The sequence below is a fragment of the Spinacia oleracea genome, chromosome 5, assembly GCF_020520425.1.
Source record: "Spinacia oleracea cultivar Varoflay chromosome 5, BTI_SOV_V1, whole genome shotgun sequence".
Lineage (NCBI taxonomy): Eukaryota > Viridiplantae > Streptophyta > Magnoliopsida > Caryophyllales > Amaranthaceae > Spinacia > Spinacia oleracea.
In genome coordinates, this window is record NC_079491.1 from 19,311,596 (window position 1) to 19,333,027 (window position 21,432).

Consider the following 21,432-nt stretch of genomic DNA (forward strand, 5'->3'; position numbering starts at 1 on the left):
TTCAAAATTATAAAATTTATACTACCAAAAAAATTAGAATAAATCCTTGTACCGCCGTGTAGATGAATTAATGAAACTATATCAGGCTAAATAAGCTATTCAAAATAGATAAATAAACAAAAACAAAAGCTTACAAAGAAACAAAATTTTCAGATGAAAACCATCTCTACTAATCAGAAATTGTAATTTTTCTTTTCTTAGAGATTTTGGTTGCATTTTGGAACCCATCTTCATCGTTAGCAAACTGAGCAGCTGTTCGAGCCCTAAGTTCTTCCAAAGTTTCACCTTCTTTCGCTCTTTCTAGTACCTAAGAGTAAAATTGGTTTAGAATCAGTGCAACAAAATTATACCTCTATTCAATGCGCAATTACATTTCTAGCACAAAATTTGGCCACAAATGTTTACGACATACCTCTTCTCGACAAAAATTTACAGCAACAGCTAAAGAATATAGATGAAAAAGAACAAAAATATAGACTTACAAGGTGCCTCCCATACAAATGAGTACTGGATAGAGCATTGAGAGCATTTTGAGCTTCTTGCTTGGTGACAAATTCAATAAATGCAAATCCCCTGTGTTTGCCCATTCTCATTGGAAGCCTCAAGGTCTTTATCTGTCAAATATACAAAAAGTTTTTCCTGTAAATTGTAACTTCCCGTAAAACAAAACCTGACACTTAATCAAGCAAGGGAGGTTCTGTTGCCAGATACTGAATATGATTAACAGTTAAGGAGAATAGATCATAACTGAAACACAATATAACCCCAACTAATAATACTGACCCAAAAAATAATACTTCAAGGAAGAGGGGGTATAGTAATGGGCTGGAGTTGCTTACCTGAAATATGTGGGGCCATCCCGACAACCCAGCCCAACGTGTACAGTTCAAAAGAAACAATGAAACTACTAACCAACTTAGTAACATCAATCCATGAATCTGACTCTATCCCAACAGAGATTCTTGCATGTTATCATAGAAACAGAGATTCTTGTATGTTATCATAGAGGCATCCAAGAAAAGTAAGCAAGTTTGTGTGTGTGTGGGGATGGGGTTGGAGACTTGGAGGGGTTAGGGGGAAGTCAGCAGGCCTAGCAATATGATTAATAAAACCACAACAGGAACAAACAATTAAACGAAATAGAGACATTTCAATCAGCATAGTGTCTTAAAATCCAAAATTACTAGATGATATGGAATACCAACTTACTTGACCAAATGGACTAAACAGCTGTCTAAGATCCTTCTCCGTTGCCTCAAATGCTACATTTCTTACGATTATTTTTGTTGAACTTTGATCATTACCAGCTTTCTTCAGAACTTTTTCATCCTTAGCATGGCAAAGTTGCAAAATTAAAGCATGACCATCTAGCACAGTTCCCTGTTAAAAAAAACAAACGAATAAACAAACAATTGGAATCACCTTAAGCTGCAGTTCTCTGTAACTAATAATCGATGTTATTAACAATGATAAACGTGCCATAAATAATAAATACTTTACCTGTAAGTCCCTGCAAACATTTGTTGCTGTGTCGACAGAATCAAATTCTACAAATCCAAATCCCATCGAAACATTCTTCCCATTTTTCAAGTGCTTTTTTATCTGGAGGGGGGGAAATAAAGTGAATATTCGATAAGCTAAACCTCAAGTAAAAGAATTCAAATTGTAATAGAGTATGACATGCTTACTTTGACGCTTAAAATCCTTCCTCCTTTCATGTTTTCACTGAGATGCTTCCTCAAATTTTCATCAGCTGTCTTAAAGTTCAAGTTCTTCACAAATAGAGAGCGTGACTGAAATACAACAAAATGGAATTGAGAAATACAAATAATCAAAGGAAAAAACACATGAAGAATAGACAGCAGACCAGATTTCAACCACAATTGATAGTCCTATGCCAATGACTACACTAACAACCACAATCTTAGCATTCACACAAATAAGATATATTTTACAACTTCATTGATGTGTTTCCAGGCCACTAGAGATCATACGCCATAAGAAACTAGCCAATTCATTTTCATGGCATGCTAATTTTTGTTGAGATGCAAAACAAGGTTTCCCCTTGGGCACATCAGTGAGATTACGAAACAGATGAACCTCTTTTCGATTCACCAACAGAGTTAAACATAGTTAATGCGTTATAATTAAAAATATAAAACAATAAAAATATTAAAAAAAACAAATGAGAACTAATTTGCCAAAACGCATAGTAAGTCATCAAACCTCAACACGGTCAGGATCCAATTCAGCTTCTGATATCTCTTTAACTTGCTGTTCGATTGAAACCTTCTTAGCGTCTTGTTCACCAACGATCATATCACTGTTGTCAATATCCAAATCTTGACTAAGGATGTTGCTGGGAGCCCATTCCAAATACAGTGGGGCATCTCTGAAGCCAGAAAGCATAATAAGACCAATGTTTCATTTAGTGAACAACATGCAGCACAATAAATAAACAGGTTGCAACACGACAAGATTGACGGATCGTGGATTGATGGTCAGTGGTAGTGGGTACACAACTTTATAAACACAATCTATATGGACCAAGTAGAAGTGGCAAAGGCTTCATCACCTTCCCTAGCAACCCTTTAGCTACAATGATATGATTAATTAAGGAAAGGTTACTAAGGCACAATCGTTTACTAAAGAGGGCCAGTTGATCCAGATAATTCTGCTTACTCCCGATGCTATCAGGCTTGACTTACACGACCACAACATCACTTTTCACGATCATGTTCCTGATTGTATCACCCACTAGATGGTGGTCTAGGATTTTACAATCAGGACTAATAAGTGGAAATTTCCAACATCAACTGCGGAAACCTTTACAAAATTAACAGATCAGAACAAAGGGAACAGGAGAGACAAAGATTGACGAAAGTAGAATGAAGTAACAAGCAAGAAATAAGAGGGCGTAGAAGCACAAAGTTACAGGCTTACTTCAAGGTAAGACTAATAGGTGCCAAAATTTTCCACCCATATCCAGCTCATATATAGTGGCCCACTGGATAGAAAAGTTTCCATTCATGAAGTAATGCTCGTCTTTGGACCTCATCCCTCTCAAAGTGTGTGTCCTCTAAAGAAACAATCTTTGTAACACGCATTTAGTTTCTAACGAAAACCGACTTTCACCATTCCCCCACTCACGCAATGTTTCTAGCCACCAAAAGGTTAAGCCCAATCGCATCTCCCTTATGCTTATATAGGTCATCCCCCCCCCCCCCCCCCCCCCACACCAACGTTTCACCATGTCAAACACAAAGAATCATCTCCAGTTTTAGGATACGTTCTCTTCACCTTAAAAAAAAGTTTTATGTCTAATAAGTTAAGATAGGTTGCAATCACGTCCTACCAGATCAGTAAGTTCCAATCAGCCCTATAAGTTAACTCTCCTGCAATCAGGTCTGATCGGGTCACATAAGTTCCAATACCTCAATCAGGTTTGATTATGTCCTATAAGTTCAGATAAGTTCAAGTTTCATCCGGCGAAAACAATACCCCTTTATTGGATATTCGAACATAATGCCCCAAATAATGTTTGCTTTGTATCCCTTGACCAGGTATGCTTTTGGAAGAAGATTAGTAAATAGTTATTTTATAGTCTCTAATTTTATCTAGAAAGCTTCCCTCTAATTTTATCTATGACATTCCCTACTCCTTTGTTCCCCTTTTCTCTCCTTCTCTCCGCTATTAAACCTTCCCTCCTCCTGAACGTTATATCCTCCATGAACTATATCCTCCATAAAAAAAAAACTACCAAGTTAGATGCCAGTTTATAGGGGCAAGAGAAACAACCTCAATGTAGCATAAGATAATCCCTGCTAAGACACAATCACATACTCCCTCCGTCCCTAAAAGGTTGCTCCATTTGACTTTTCACGGTCTCCAAGATACGACTTAAAACGTAAATATCTCTAATTCTACACGCGTGAAATTTAAAAAAAAAATTGATATTCCAAAAATATATATTAAAACGAATCTAACAAAACCTCAAATGACAATATTATTTCTTATAGGCAAATGAGAATTCATGGTCAAAGTTTTCAAAGTTTGACCCAAAAATTGCAATGGGGCAGTCTTTTAGGGACGGAGGGAGTAGTTTATACAGGCAAGAGCAACATCCTCAATGGAGCATAAGATAATCTCCGCTAAGACACAATCACATGTAAATTCAACACGATAATGCTTTTCAAAAGCCTAAAAAAATGACACCTATAGCAAAAGAACTGAAATCATTTGAAAAAGGTTAATTGCATCAATTGTAATTGAAGAAAAGGACATTGTGAGTGTGAAAATAACTTTGCTTGCCAAAGGGGATGAGCGAAATCTCCACCCAAATTAAAACTTGCTACAACATGCATAACCAAAAACAAGCCACATAATATAGCACTTACTTGTAACGCTTATACGCCAGGCCTCTGCAAGCCGCACGGGCGTCAGCTGGTTCAAGAAAAATTACCTAAAAAAATATCCGCCCAAACAGATAGAAAAAATAACTGCAATTAGGAACCACTACAACCAAGATCGAACAAGCATATCATTATGTTAAAAATCACTATTATCAAATATTGCAGAAACTTGATAATAAGATAGAACTGAAAATAGTTGGTGGTACGCTACACTTCTCATTTGACAAATAATGCATGAAATTTGAACAGAACATAAATTATCATCTTGCATCCTAGGCTCCTAGCTAGAGAGTTACCATAAATAACCTGTCACACTGAAAAATAATAGAACCAAAGTGTGAAGATAATTAGACACCACATAATGCATTAAAAAAGCCAATCTTTGTCACAACATTATATTAAAACGACAATTAGCAGCAACATCAACCACAAATGTGTTAGACAACAACAATTGTGATAGGATTACTAGTACGAAATTACCGCTACACCATGATGCAACCGGCTACTTACACCATCCGACTCACCTGGGTTCTTAGGCACTTAAAAAGAAGTGTAAAATGCATAATCCTACAAAACATTAATTTACTCCCAAGTTCATTAAGTCTCAAATACAATTGCCTCATCACCTATAAAGAGACACCTATCACGTTTAGTTGCACCGGGTGTGTTTTTGTTAGCCAAATAACTCCACAGTAACCTACTTCCCAAAAGAGTCAATTTGTACATTTCCACGTCAACCATTTTACCACCAAGGTCAAGGATTAAGACTTAAAATAGTAAAGCCATTGATACCTACTCTGCTAAAAAGATAAGAAACAGAACATGGGTAAGTATTTGATTTATTCAGAAAATCCGAAGGTGAAAAGTTTCTCTCTACCGATTCATAGTTATTAAAAATTCAAATATCGAATCCAAATTAAGCCAATTCTTTCATCATTATAATTTCAATCGAAAAGGACGTTAACTTACTCATTTGTTCTTGACTCGGTTGAAATGGTTTAAATGAAGATATTTCTTCTTTTGTTTGCCATTTTCCAAAAGGACAGAATTTTACAGGATATATATGGTGTGTGTAGACCCTTAATGAAGAATCCATTTTTCTTTCGTTCTTGTAACCCATATGAAACTTCTGGGCACAAAATACAAAAAGATTTTGCATTCACAGCTGAAATAGAAAGGTTTGCACTCATTGTGGTATTCCATTTTCTTGTAGCCATTTCCAATATTTCATTCCCCATCCCACCCTCCCTTCATCCTAACCCAAAAGAACACGGCCATGATAATGACAATCATACTGATAAGAAACAAGGAAACATATGCTAGACAACAAAGATTACCATTCAACAAGCCCGGCTTTCATCATGGACTACACAAGGACCATGTTAATGTCGAATAAATAAAGATTTCAAAAACGTTAACTGAGAAAATAAAATGACATTAACACAACTACAAAATTATTTCCTAAGCATCTCAACAACATACCAAGGCCAACGTTCTTGTTGGAGGAAGTATAATCTTGTCAATGCTACCAAATTTGCCGAACATTTTTGAGAGTTCACTTTCTGTTGCACTGTAAGGCAAATTTTTTACAAGTAATACATGGTTACTTCTCTTTACACCTTCAGTTTTCTTAGAAGCAAGTTCTTCCAGGGAAGCAACATTTACTCCAGCATTTGTCAGACCCTTCTTAGTCTCTGCGATGATTTGAGTTTCTCCAAGAGCAATGCGGACAGCAAGATCATCAGCTTCACGATCTAGGAAGTCACTTTTACTGATTCCAAATCTCCTAGAGATATTTTCTACAATCTGCGGAAATGGGGAGCAACTAGTCATAAATCAATGCTAAAATCTAGAACCACCAGAGAAATTCGCCATTAATCAATGCTAAAAAACTATTCACAAGAATGATCTCTATGAATTGATCCAAAGTAATCTCAACCATTAAAGTTGCCTTCCCAAATAATCTGGTAACACAGCCAAATGTGGACACACGGTGCCATTTTATTTGCGCTATATATTTATTTCTTAAAAAACTACCCCCCTTAAATCCCCCCACAACTCTCTCTTTCCTACCATTTCTCCCTGTTTATTATTTATAGTTTTTTATGAAAAAAATGAACAGCCGGCAAAGATAATAAAAGGAGGAAAAATTGTCCTCGGATCGCCAGATTCAGATTACGCATTAACCCAATTCCATAAGACTTCCCAAACTGAGTAACTGTGAAAAGCTCCCGCATGCCTTAGCCCGCAAAGATGCTAAAGAAGTGTTTATATCCGGCAACAAATCAAGAAAATTAGCCAATACCACAAAATCAAAATAAAAGCATTACACCACAATATATTCTGTTCCTTTGCCCTTCCAAAGCCCACAAACAATACTTCCAACTCATAATGAAGCAAGACATGAGAGCAAGTCACAACATACACATATCCAACAAAACAGCCATCTCTGCCTCCGTGATTTTTTAAAGGAACTAGGTGTACCGATCATCAAAACGACACCTTCATTAAGACCAATGGTTAGTTCCATCATGTCTTAGGACCCTTTTATAAATATTAAACAAGCAACCAAAATTCGTGCGACTCATACAGTTGATGATCTCCAAATTCCTTGGAACCAAAACGACCAAAAGGAGATGGATTGTGTGAAAGAGAATAGACGATTGTTTGGTATTTTGAGTAGGTAGTGTGACGTTCATGGGGTCTAGCTTTTCACAAAGGAGATTGAAGTCGCACGCCATATTCATTCGTAAAAATGGAAATCACTCAGGACTCCATGCTAGTGGTATTTAACCGCCACTTAAGATGGCTAGAGTTCAGAAGACAAAATATCTCACATCTGAGTAATTGACAACAACAAAAAAAGTATATGATATGCTTGGCTATTGGCTGAGGGAAAAAGAGGATATACATCAAAAAGTGGCACTTTAGGGAATCCCCATGAGTGAGAGCCCAACCAGAAGCTAAATACACCACTTGTTCCCATAACATAATCAAAGAAGACTCTCCCAAGACCCAACCCCTAGAAAAAAAAGTCTATTAGAAGTCATTACGACACCTAAGGCTGCGTTCTATTCACCTGATTTCCACTTATTTTTTCTGAACTTATCTTATCTGAACTTATCTGAACTTATCAAAACTTATATTAGTTATAAATTGTACTTGGCCAACCCTTATTTTTCCTGAACATATCTTATCTGAACTTAACTGAACTTATCTGAACTTATTTTTCCTGAAATAAGTGAAAATAAGGTGAACAGAACATGGCCTAAGACTCAAGAGCCATGCAAACACCATCATAGGACACAGCTTCAAAAGTTGAGCAAACCCCATAATAACACCATCTCCAACACAAATCACAAACAATGGTATACTTCTTACGACACAGACACTTTGGAACTCAAACAGACCAAGACATATTACGATTTTACGCATCAGGTACAAACTACGACAACTAACAGACCCCTAAAGCATAAAGGAAGTCACAAGTGTAAACATAACAGATGGGGAAGAGAACTTGTTGAATTTTTCATTCAAAGTATAATAGTACTGCCAAATTTTTAGGAAAATGTGTTTGTTTAGTTGATTTTTCAAATGTAAGTGGCAGATTTACAAGGATATTCGTATTTGTAGTTTTACGTCAAAATGTTTAAGATATTTGAAATATCAGTGGGTTGCATAATCATCACCATGGGATATAGTTCTTTTTTTTTGTTAGGTTTTTTTTTATCTATGACTAATATATATATATATATATATATATATATATATATATATATATATATATATATACGATGGAAGGAATGGAGCAATAATCAGTAGCTATTTTCTATTCCATTCCCCCTCTCTTATCATACCTTATAAGTCCAATATGGTATCTAAGCAAAATCCAGGTTTTAAGTCTACCGTTTCTCCACTAACGGGGGAAGGTAGTGTATGGGAGACAAAGAGAGAGTTAACCCAAAATTGAGTGACAATTTAATGGCTACAATGGTGAACGAAGGATGCAAAGGATCTAATGTTCATCCCTTCGGCAATTGATGATGAAGTTTTTCACAAGAATTGTGGAAAGGATATTTTTTATTTAAAAGGGTCTTGTGGTGTATCGAGCAAGGAGAGCAGTAACAATTTGTAGTTTCCGTGTTAGTGATAATGAGCAATCAACAAGGTGAAGAGATGTGCATCACAAAATCAAGTTCTGCAAGAGGATGTGAAATTTGATGAGAACTACGTCAAATGAGTGAAAAAATGAAGGAGATTGTCGTCATAATAGAGGACCTGTTCGATTAGATGGTGAGTGTCGATATTGCAAGATGTATGGGCACAGAGAGACCAATTCTGGGCAAAGAAAGGGGCAGGCAGGAGCAGGCATGTTGGATTATTGATTCAAAGTATAGTATTGACCAAAGTTTATAAACATGTGTTTGTTTAGTTGATTAATTCAAATATAAATGGCAAATTTAAGGAATATTAGTATTTGTCGTTATACATTAATACGGAGTAATGTTTCACATTGTTGAAATAATAGTAGGTTAGGCATGATCAGCATCATTGATACAGTTCCTTATTTTTACTTAGGTTTTTTTTATCTTTGACTATACATATACTATTCCCTCCGCCTTTTTAATCCATCACTTGCTTCTTATGGGTGTTTTTTTAAATGCAGCACTTCTACATTTTAAGGTTGTGTACGTCCGAACCCCCCCCCCCCCTTACCCCGGTTGTTGAGGGAGCCTCTTTGAGGCAATGGGGTAATGATAATTAAATGCATCACTTCTACATTTGGTAACTTTCTACAATATTTTATTATTTCTCTCTCTTTCATTAATATCCACTCAAATATTTTATTTCAGTAATATCCACTCAAAATATTTTATTTCATTAATATCCACTCAAAAGTTAAAAATCCACCATCTCTCACATGCTTCTCTATCATGGTCACCATTGTTGTTTTACTAGAATAAATAAATTATCTACTTGCCCATTTGTCCATTTAATAATAATTTTACATGGGTCTCCTAAACCTGTGGGCCCAAATGATTTTAAAAAACCCGGAGGGAGTACATTGTTAAGTGGAATGAATGGAGCAATGCTCAGTTTCTATTTTCTATTCTATTCACCCTCTATTCTCATGTTTTATAAGCCCAACATTTATAAAACAAAAATGATAATAGAAGAGATAGGGACATACAGTGTCAGCGCGCATAAACAAACTATTCCAAGCTTGAGTATTGCCATCAGCTTCTGATGCCTTTTTCTCTTCCACTCTCAGCTCCTTCAATGTTTTGGCTTTCCCCTCAGTAATAAGAGTTCTGAATATTAATTTTGAAAAAAATCAATTTCGTACTATGAAAAATTGTTCCAACAAAACCTACTAATGACAACCAAAATCCAATAATATATGCTGCAGAGAGACAGAATGAATAATTACCGTAGAACGTGAGGTAGAGATTTCAAACATTTAATTAAATAGCAACACACGCGCACATATGTTTTAGACAACAACAACAACAACAAAGCTTTCGTCCCAAAATGATTTGGGTTAGCTAACATGAACCGCCATAAAATTCCGTCCGTGAAACGTGAAGCAAGAAAATCAGAAGATTATGTTAAAGCGAGAAAACACGCAAAATTAAGAAAGTGAAGGCGAGGGTAACGAGGAACGAGAAATAGGGAACAAGAAAACAAGGTTGGTTTAAAGAAGAAGCACAAAGATGTTTTTTCTTAAGAAAAAGAGAAGTTTGCAAAAGAAAATAAAAAATAAAAGTCTGATTGCAGTACTTTCTGAAGTTTGCACACGTGTTTTGACAAGAAAAGAAATTGAATGAATTATCAAGAAACAAAATTCTTTCTCTCATCTTAATGAAATAATTTGGGCAATTCAGCCGAATTTTGTGATTCTTGCCCAAGATATAAAAAACCTTTCCCCATAAAAATCCTTTGGAAGAAGAGGAAGAGAAGATGAAATTTTGATAACAATAAGCTCACCTTTGAGCGATCTTCTTTAAACTTTTGATAACAATAAGCTCACCTTTGAGCGATCTTCTTTAAACAGACCCAGTTTTACTTTAACTAGGAATAATACAACTTTTAGGGATTGTCTTCTCAAATTGGTCTCTAATAACCTTCAACTTGAAGAACCGGACTTTTTTGTCATCCACTTCCACCCTACTATGCCCACTACCTGTCCACTGGTCCACCCACCCTTCCTTGTTTCACCATGCCTAGTACCCTACCGCCACCCACCATCTTCCTTAACGGGTATTTCTATCCTTCCCCAACTAACCCATCGCCCAAAGTACTACTTCCCTGAACACCGTCAACACCCCCTTCTTCACCACCATTCCAGGCCCTTAAAGCCAATCAAATTTCTCACCTCTAAAATTTAACTTACAAAATCAATTCCCAAATAAATGAGACCAATTAATCGAGATTTAACTTTAAATCAACAAAACCCACAAGAAAATATGGATTACATGAAAATTAGCTAATATTTACAGATCTTTTCTTTACATATGATTTGAATAAAAGAATTTTAAAATATATACATGGTAATGTATAGATGTGAGGAAAAGAAACAGAGTTAGTTATCTTGTTGGTTGTTAGAATAATGATGATTTGTGGAGCAGATGCCAACGAGGAGGAAGGAAAAGAAGGCTGAATAGTGAGGATGAGAAAAGAAAGTGGGAGGGGTTAAATTTTATTTTACCCAGCTTTAAAAAAAAATACCATAAGAGTGTTGCACTTGTTATGTTTTACCTGTTATACCGGTTACTAAAGGTTAAGGATCAATTTGAGAAGAGGACCCCAGTTGGATTATTTCCAAATAATTCAAAGTTAGGACTGTTTTAAGAAGACTACCCAAAGGTGGATGACTGTTATCAAATTTTCCAAAAAAAAAAGATAATAAAAAAAAAATACAACAAGTTCTAACTGACAGGTAAAAGGTAATACTTAACAATCACCAATATCTTCCATTAACTAGTGCAGCTGATCCCTCTTCTTTCCTTTTCGGGTCCATCCCTGCCTCTCTCCCTCTCCAGTTACTCAAAAACATATTTGCTTCGCATCTGATGACTTATAAATCTAAATCTGGTCAAAGACTGACCACAAACAATGACAAGGAAAGCCCTACTGTCCTTATAAATCGAAGTGTAATATTGTCACATGTGTCAGGGTATTTGGGTATAATACCTAGATCTTAATGGAAACACTTTGACTTACAGTTTGCTATGGTTTGCCGAGAGGGAGGAGAAAAGAAACTTGAGCCCCCCTCCCTCCCTCTACTTTTCTTGTGGGAGAATTGAAGCACTCGGAAAGACAAGTGCTCCGCTTTTGGTTACTTTTGGCCTTCTCTTAGTCCTCTTAAATTGAAGGCATCCCATACAGTCATACGTGTTTCTCTGTGCTTCCAACTTTCCATTTCCAAAATGTTCCCAAAGAGGCTATGTGGATTCTGAACAACCCAGAAAGTAACACTTCCTTATGATTCGTAAAGAATCTTTTGCTTACCCAAGCATGACATGCAATCATCTCTTTGGATTTGGTAACAATCAGATAAAAAAAAAAAAGGAAAACACTACAGGACGCTTACCCTTGATTAGATGACAGGTCTTTTGCTTTTGCTGGCATAACATGCAATAATCTACCTTGGAAGATTGAATGATCCAGCTCTTCCAACGCCCTGAGTATAAAAACAGAAATGTCATTATAACTTTACAAAGAAAAAACATCTAACATAAAATTCTACTAATTTAGCCATCCAATAACTCAATAAATTGTTGCAGATTTATTTTCTTAATCAAATTTATCTATTTGTTAAACTCGAAGACATAAATCTCTTATAAAAAAAATAGAAAGAATCAGAATCCGTAGTCCAATCATCGTATGAGATAATAATTAGTTCTAGGCAGTGGCACTTTTTGAGTTTTTCTGCTTTTACCATTTACTTTCAAAGAGTTTCTAAACCAACTTATCCATGAGCTTCTCCACCCGTAAGAAGAGCTCTAACATAACATATTATGAAAAGTTCATTGCAATCATTCACATTGAGATTTCCAAGATCCCCACATCAAATGATTAATTAAATCAACAGAGAAGCAGCATATCAAGGCTCAAAATTAGTTACCTGAGAGCATCTTCTGGACCTCTATAAAGAACATAAGCAAAACCCTTGGAACGCTTTGTCTCTTTATCAATCACAAGATGGACCTCTGCAACATTTCCAAATTTACTGAAGAGCTCCGCGAGCTCATCCTCACTGTGAAATATGCAAGTAAAACAACTCAGAACACAGATAAAATTCAATGATCAACTGACTATTAATACTACACATAAAAAAAATGCATACGTTGCAGCATAGGGAAGATTGCGGACAAAAAGGCGACCAGACTTAAGAACTTCATTAGCGTCTTCTGGATTAGATGATGGATTTTCAGAGTTCATTAATTCACCACCAGCTTCTTCAAAACCACTTTCGTCAACGTCGTCTTTATCCAAATTAGCATGGGAAGCATCATCATTATCTTTGTCATCCTGATCAATATCAATTTCATTTTCGTCATCACTAACACTTTCTGAATCAGACCATTCTTTTTTTACCCTACTTTTAATATAATCCATATCTGTGACATCCTCATCACGAGCCACATCCCCTCCAAGAACTTGATTTTCATCAGGCATCTCAACCTGCCTTGCAGAACTTTCATCCCTGTTGAGCTTTTTGGGAACATCTTGTTTTAACTTACCACGCTCCTCCTTACCTTTGCCACTTTGGTTAACAGTAGGAACTACTAGATCATTCACCCACATTTTTGACTGGCTCCGCGGCTTCATAATCTCAAGATACTCTTCAAGCTGAGGATCATTATTTGCATTACTCATTTTGGAGTTCTTCTTGTCTGGCTTAGCTTTGCCACTAAAAACTTCGTTGCTCTTCTCGGGCTTTATGTCTTGCTTCTCCTTAGAATACTGACTCCAAGGACGAGGAATATCCATAGCCCCAACTTTCCAAGCAACCTTAACATATAGAACTGTTGGTAAATATATCCCAAATAAATAAATAAAAGACTTAAACGTAAGTAGAAGGTATGTTAATTCTTTTCTTCTACAGCATTTAGATAAATTATAGGAAAGCCACATGGCTACTCAAACATCATTTTCTCACAAGTCAATGTAACTTGACCAAGTTTATTTCCCGCAAAGCTTGGTTGCATGTGGACTGGAGAAAGCATATGGAAAACATGACAGCTGTATAAAGAAAAAATGGGTCCATACTCCATAGGCATTAAGGATGAAAGTGTGGAACTAAATATTCAGAAAAGACCCTCTTGAAACCTTACCCTCTTGCCTGTGAGCTATTTACATCATTACCTACTTAAGCTTCCCTGCTCCCATTGGCTCAACTTTTTCTCAATTCTATGGCAAGAGTTCAATTGAAATAATCCAACAAAAATTGTCCGCATCATGAATTACCAAAAATATAAAAACAGGGACATTAAACAGCTATCTCACAAAAACCTATGCTAAATGCACTCGGTTATCAGTATCAAATACAGGCACAGCTCCATGTGCAGGGCATGAAAATTTTAGATACAGGGACATCAATCTTAATTTGGATAAGGCTGCACAGATACAACATTTAACAAACAGAAACATGTCCTTAACATTTTACAAAGAATATCTCAATTAAAAGCATCGTTATTTACAAAGTTTATCATTATCAGAAAAGAACTTACGTTTACTATTTGAAAGAAATTGTATATATTTGTACAATAAGCCCTACTTCTTTCTGGTTTGGAAATACAGAATAAGTTTTAGATAAAATTAGGCAAAGTACAAAGAAAAACTTCCTACGAAATATTAAATAAAGCACCAACTGTTAGACAGCCACGAGCCACAACACCTTTTTTACATCACAAAAAACAAGTTAGACCGGTGAGAGAAAAAGGGATGGGGTTGTAGTCGACGTGCATTTCCACCAATACCCTTCCCACTACATGACGACATCAATCCCAAAGCCCTAACCTTAGAAGGATGGGGTAGTTGCATGAACCAAGAATAAATCTTATATCATGCATGTGGTGGTCCACGAAGATCCACTTCCTTTAATCACTTTTAATTACTGCTACGTGCATATCCAAGTAAATTGTGGCTTCCTTCCCCAGGCTTCTCCAAAAATCTTCTGATCCCAACTATCCACTTTCCACATTGGTGCATCTTCTGGTCACCATCGCACAAAACATAGTTGGATTTCTCCTACTCTCTTCTGTCTGTAACCAGCCCAAGATGAATGACACCAACTCGATCTCTTTAGCAAAAGCCTCAACACCTCAGCAGAAACTTAGTGTATTCCTATATACTCTATGGACATTTAAATTTAGGATTAAACCCAAGATCTGAAATTTTGTTCAAATATTGTTAACTAGAGAGATTTGATTACGTGTGACAGCAATTTAAGGTACCATCCTCCTCTTTTTCCTCGTTGGTCTCTCTCTTCCAAGATCTATATGACCCTTATTCAATACCCATAACCGTGTTAGATTGTAGATATGCCATGTCTAGGTTATAGCATCAAAGTATACCAGGATTAAAATAATGATAGTGGAAAACCTTGCAGTGGTGCCTTAATAAACAAAAAAAAGACAACTTCCATGTGGACATGTAAGCATCAAAATGGCCAACATTAAAACATCTAGAACAATTCAAAATGTGATTAACGTTTCCAGCTCTCTATTCCTATGGGGGTCATAAATTAAGAAACGGTAATGACAATTTCAGTATTTCTTTTCAAGAAATGCCCCATGAGAATCTCCATATGTAAACATCTCTACAACCAAGTGCCAGTATGTGTTTCCTAAATATTTCCACAACCACCCTTTAGACCTAAAGGTTCGAGCATAAATGGTAATGAAAACTAAAGAAACATAAAAATATACAATTGGAGTACATCACCGTAGAAATTTACATGAGACATTCTATAAAAAAATGGTTTTTTCATGAAATGCCCCTGATGTTTCACGGAACGCACCAAATACCTCTGCGCATTTCAAATCACATAATATACCCCTATTTAAACTTATTTGCACCAAATGCCCCTAAACTTAACGGAACTCTAACACCGTTAGTGATTAACTGCTAATTAACTTAATTAGCCCCATAATTGGCCTAATTAACCCCCTAATTGACCTAATTAACAACCTAATTGCCCTAATTAACAACCTAATTAAACCTAATTACTACTTAACCACAACCAACACCACCACACCACCATACCTGCATACACTTGCGCAGACCATGTTCCGACACTGGGGCCGCCGGAGCACACCGGCTCCCTCGCTCGACATGTTTGGAGTCGTCGCGCACCTCACCGCCTTCTTCCCTTGCTCTCTCTTTACGCAGCCACGGAGCCACACCTCCACGCACAAACCCTTTTCTTTTTATCTCCCTGCGCCGCCCACCACGCTAGTCAACCACTCACCATCCAAAGCACCGACTTCAATGGTATCCCTCGCTGACGCTTGGACCCACCTCCGCGCCAACAACCATCCTCCATCTTGTTCTCCCCCTTTCCCTTCTCTTTCATGGAAGCACCATCCCACCATCCTCGATTTGTTCTTCCAACACTCCTCTTTCGATTTTTTCTTGTGTTGATTTCGTTTCACTCAGCTCTCCCCTTTGATCTGATTCAAGACTAAATTCGACAATGAAATACTCGATTAATTCCTAATTCGAATTTCTTTTTTAACCAAGAACATAAACCCTAAAAATATTTCCCCCAATTTAATTTGAATGCAAATTTTGATTTCATATGCTACAATTCCAAACAAATATTCAAACTCATAAACAATTCGCACCAATATTATTCAAATTTTGCTTAAATTCAATAACATTTTCTCAAAAATTATGGGCTTATTGTGGTTGTTGGGCATCAGAGCAAGAATAGAGCAAGAATAGGGTTGGGAAAAACAATGGGCTCAGGGTGGGTGAGTTGGGGGTTGGGGCGGCAACGAGTCAGGTGAGATCGGTGAGAAGGGTTTGGGGCTGTGGCAGAAGTGGCGGGAGTAGTCCAGGCGAGGTTAGTGAGGGCAGGTCGAGGGTGGCGTCAAGCTAAGGGTGGTTAAGTGGGTGGTGGTGTTGAATTGAGTGATGGTGGGAAGGAGGAAGAGAAGAAAGGAGAAGAGGTTAATTAGGGGTTAATTTTTAATTAATTAGGTTTTAATTAACAGATTAGCATTTAATCACTAACGGCGTTATTCCGTTAAGTTTAGGGGCATTTGGTGCAAATAAGTTTAAATAGGGGTATATTATGTGATTTGAAACGCGCAGGGTAATTGGTACGTTCCGTAAAACCTCAGGGGCATTTCCTGAAAAAACCGTAAAAAAAATATGAAAATGCTTATCAGCTTTTCCTTTATTTTATATTCATCAAGCATACAAACCCATAAGGCATTTGAATTAGATACTAAGTTACTAACTATCCTTTTCCACCCATTTTGTGCTCTTACAAAAGCAACTTTTGCACATAACAAACGCAAGTTCCAAATATTCTAACTCAGATCATTCCAATTGTCAGGTCGTCCCTTCCGAAGCCAAGAGGCTTAGTATGCTCTTCCCTTTTCTGATTTTCATAAACAACTTTCTATACAATGGAAACTAGGCGCTCAATTTTTCTAAATTAGTATGATGACCATCATAAACTACACCACCACAATTATAATAGAAACACAGGAGGAGGAAGCCCGATAGGACGAATATTTTTTTCATTATCATTACCTCATTGCCTCAAAGAGGCTCCCGCATCTTGCGGGGTAAGGGGGGGTTGGATGTACGCAACCTTAGCTTTGCAATTGCAGAGAGGTTGTTTCCAATTGACCCAAAAGCGATAACGGGACGACAACGGGACGACCATCAACTTCGTGGAATGGAAGCAAAGAGGTTTTAAGAGCCATTTTGATTTGGTCCATTACATCCCAAGAACAAATGAATCTTTGGCTCCATCAGAACGATTACTTATCAATAAAAATTCTTAATTTTTGGGTTTAGTTTATTTTTGCATGTAAGAATTGCAATTGGAATATATTATTTTTTTACATTTCTTCATCAAAGGAATATAGTGGAGGAGTCCCATGGATGTACAAGATAATGGCAAGAATGACCTGCAACATCTAATTGTATTGTGGCATATTGTATGTGGGATGACAAAGACACATGGCTTGAAGATGATGATGCAGATTATTAGCTCTAATAGTGTATGCCCCAGTACGTGCAACGAGTTTTCATACACACTTTGTTTGGATAAGAAAAATGAAGAGGAATTGAGGGGAACAAACTCCATTGCTTGGATAAAATATCGGGGAAGAAAGGGGAGAGAGAGGGAAAGATCCATCTTACCTCCCTATTTAATAAACACCATCCCTCCAAAAGATTTAGAGGGAAAATGAAGCTCATCTTCCTCCTCTTTCCCTCCCCCTCCTTTCCCTTTTGTCTTGCTATCTAAATACACCCGCTAAAGTGAGATTGGTATCATGCCATGCAGCAACAACAACAAAGCCATGGCCTTGTTTTCGAAGAGATGGAATCAGTTGCATGAACCGAGAGTCTATCCAATGCCATATAATACTAAAATGGGGTTGATTAAAAAATATGGTTATTATGATTACATCAAGTGCATGTTCTTCCGAACTTGCAAATTCAGTTAAAAGCAAGATTATGGGATTTACATGTTTGTTGTACCAACGTATAAAAAGGTTACGATAGAGATCCCTCTACAGTCTACACCCTTTGCACCATGGTGCACCTCATGAAGTGAGATAAACTTCATAAAAGATACTTTGCACCATTTTGACTTTTCATTATTAGCACGCACTTTTATTTGTAAGGGAAACTATAGTCATGTGCTGAATTTTAAAAAGTGTCTTAAAGCAAGAGGCAAGGGATCCAACTTGCATAACGAACTACAAGAGGCACGCGACAGGAGGTGCGGGCAAGGGATGCACACACTTTACTCCACACTTAGGAACAAGAAATATGCTTTTTAAAATTTGTAACACGTGATACACAGGTGAATATTTAATTATTTTTTGGCTTTTTACTTAGTCAAAGCCCATGAGAATAGTAGCTTTAGGAGAGAGAGAAAATCAGTCGCATATTTGGGGAGTTTGGAGGAACCCTAAGTGTGACTTCTCAAGCCGTCCAACCACTTCTTGATGCCAGATTTCTCCCGCCGTCCAGCACCTTGCCGGAAATTGACGAATGTTCATATATGTTTTCTTGTTTTTCCATCTTTTTTCGATTTCTCAATCTTCTTTCTCGATTTCTCAAACACAAAAACTTATTCTGCTTTTATCCCAATTCTTTAATTTTAATTTTATTTTCTTAACTTGTTCTTTCTATCAAAAGTACCTGTATTTGTTTATTTACGTGTCCAAATTCCAAACTCCAAACTTTCAAGAATAAATTATTTACTCATTTTGAACTTAAATTCCATCTTTTCTAGTTAGATTATGTCTTAGGAGCTTTTTAGGTGGCCGAACTTGGTTCTTTTGTTTTTGTTTTCAGATTCTTGTTTCTTTGAGTATTTTCGATTAACATAATAAGTGCCACAAGTTTGACGCTATTCAAATATAGTAACCTCTATTTGGGGTATTCCCACTTTAGGTGTCAAGTTTTATCAAGTGGTTTCATTTCAAAAACCTCCCTACATAGAGGTCACTCCTTCATTTAAAAACGCAACACAACTAAGGCAGGTGTTCCAAAGACAATGGTATATTGATCCAGCATTCCAGCGGCCCGAGTTTGTCAAAAATCTACCCAATCATTATACTTGAGTAGCTTGTAATAACTTGAAAGTAGTCTACGAGTAAGAATTATAGAACTATGGCCAGACAATCGAATCATTTAATTACAAGGAATGAAACAAAATTTGATGAAGGTACTTAAAATGAAATTTTATTATGATCCTTCGGTGCCTAGGATAGGAATTTCCTAAATAGCAGTGTATTGATATTGAGTTGATGAAAATTACAAGTCTCTTGACTTCTTTTGTGAGAAGATCAGCCTAGTCTTGGATGCATTCAACATTTCAATTTAGAAACACCCTAGTCTAGCGAGAGTCAGTTAATTCTATCAATACCCCATTATTGTCTCAAGTCATCCTTCAAGAGATAAAATAAAGGAAGGGACTAAATTATGCAACAAACCTCACATATTATTCTCGATGTATCCATAAAAGATTTGTTGAAATACTTAATAGCCTCCTTGGCTTCTTTCTCAGTTCGGTACCCAATAAAAGCAAATTGTCTGTTCTTACCCTCCCTGCAATTCGCATTATATTCAATCAATCAGCTTTGCATAAAAAACTTTAAAGAAAATTAAAAAAGGAAACCATAGAGCCATCAACATGAAACCGGGAACCAATTAACCTCAGAAAAGAAAATCAACCTGGTCCGCATGAGCTTGGCATCGGTAACCTCACCCTTCTCAGAAAAGAACTCTTTAAGACGATCCTCAGTTGCATATTTGGGCAAATTCTTCACAATAATTCGAGACCTACACACACACACACACACACACACACACACACACACAAAATCCATAAGATAGCATACTACATATATAGCATGAAATATGAAACAAGTTACTTGAATAGAAGAAAGCCGTCTATTTTAAATAAAGGGAATACAAAGAACCTCATGGAAGAGGACAACTTTGATCAGCTTTTAGTAATTTTTTCTAATTAAAACCATGGCAAAGTTTCAATTAGCCTGAAGCATGTCGGGGATGTTCCTTGTGTCCATAAGAATTATATATGAACAATAAAGTTTTATAACTCCACATCAAAAGTATTTACACAAAATGAACAATTAAAGACGGTGTCCGATGTTATTTACAAAATGTAAGTAACTACTACTTCCAACGCCTTTCTGAAATGCAGTAACAAACATACATTTTGCGTTGCAGTTATACTGATATAGCAGAGCACTTGGCGTCCAGAATACTTATAACCTACAAGATATTTTCAGGCCCGACCCTGAGCCAGAGCAGGAGGAGCGCCCGCCCTGTTCCCAAAGAGAGATGAACAGTGATTGTCAGTAAAATCAAATCAAATCAAAAAAGGATCATACAAATTTCAAGTTAAATTATGAAGTGGGTATAGACTATTATTCAATAAACTTCACTATTCCCTTAACGTATTGCTCTTTTCTACTCTGCTCCGTCCTTCAAAACATAGTATTTGACCAAACAAAATTGAAAAGATAATATGAACTTCAAGTAGAATTATGAAGTGGGTATAGACTAATTAGACATAAAACAACACCAAAATAATCCCAAAAGAACATGTTTAACAATTTGAACTCACCCTATCAGAAAAATCGAATTATATGAAAACGAAGCTAAAAAAAAACAAGAGGATAACAATTTAGAAAATTACATTACAGAATCAATAAAAATACAAATAAAATCAACAGAATAATGGATACAAAATAGTTGTAGATAATAAGTACCGAGAATAGCAGCAGACGAGAAAGGATGGTGGTTTGCAGAGGCACCGGCGACTAGAGAATAGAGATACAACTGTAACTACAAGTACAAGATGTTGGTTTTGTTGTTAGGGTTTAAGGAGGAGGAGGAGGAGGAGGAGGATGCGGGAGAAAGAGGAAGGAGTTGCAGAGGGGATTAAGGAAATCGGCAAAATAAAAAGTTAAAATAAAAAAAGTGGAACTCATTAAAAGTCAAGTGTCTTACACGTGCGGGATTTTTTACTCGATATGGTAGGTACGGACGGTGCAAATGAGCTGATATGTTTTTTATACATTCATATTAGGTCACCAATTGAAGTTGCATGAGTAGTTAAGGATTTCTTGCTCTTTAACTAAGGTCTCGAGTTCGAGTCTTATGTATGAAAATAATCTCAACTGGAAATGATGTTACCCATCGATTATATAACCACTTGTACTTAGGGTGTCAGTGGGGCGGGGATGGAGGGAGGTTTGACAGGTGATGGATCAGGGATGGATAT

General features: G+C 36.6%; 1 protein-coding gene across 1 annotated transcript; it reads right to left on the reverse strand.

Moving 5' to 3' along the window:
- LOC110796436 (multiple RNA-binding domain-containing protein 1) lies at positions 1 to 21,108 on the reverse strand. The gene is made up of 16 exons (XM_022001496.2): positions 20,918 to 21,108; positions 20,359 to 20,470; positions 19,854 to 19,961; positions 19,613 to 19,727; positions 12,763 to 13,430; positions 12,541 to 12,672; positions 12,007 to 12,096; positions 9,604 to 9,724; positions 5,895 to 6,218; positions 4,398 to 4,462; positions 2,227 to 2,392; positions 1,689 to 1,793; positions 1,501 to 1,602; positions 1,210 to 1,380; positions 483 to 614; positions 1 to 307 (listed from the first exon to the last, which is right to left on the reverse strand). Coding segments are annotated over exons 2-16 (2,439 nt in total). The 5' UTR covers positions 20,361 to 20,470; positions 20,918 to 21,108; the 3' UTR covers positions 1 to 169.
- Between the last annotated feature and the right edge of the window lie 324 nt (positions 21,109 to 21,432).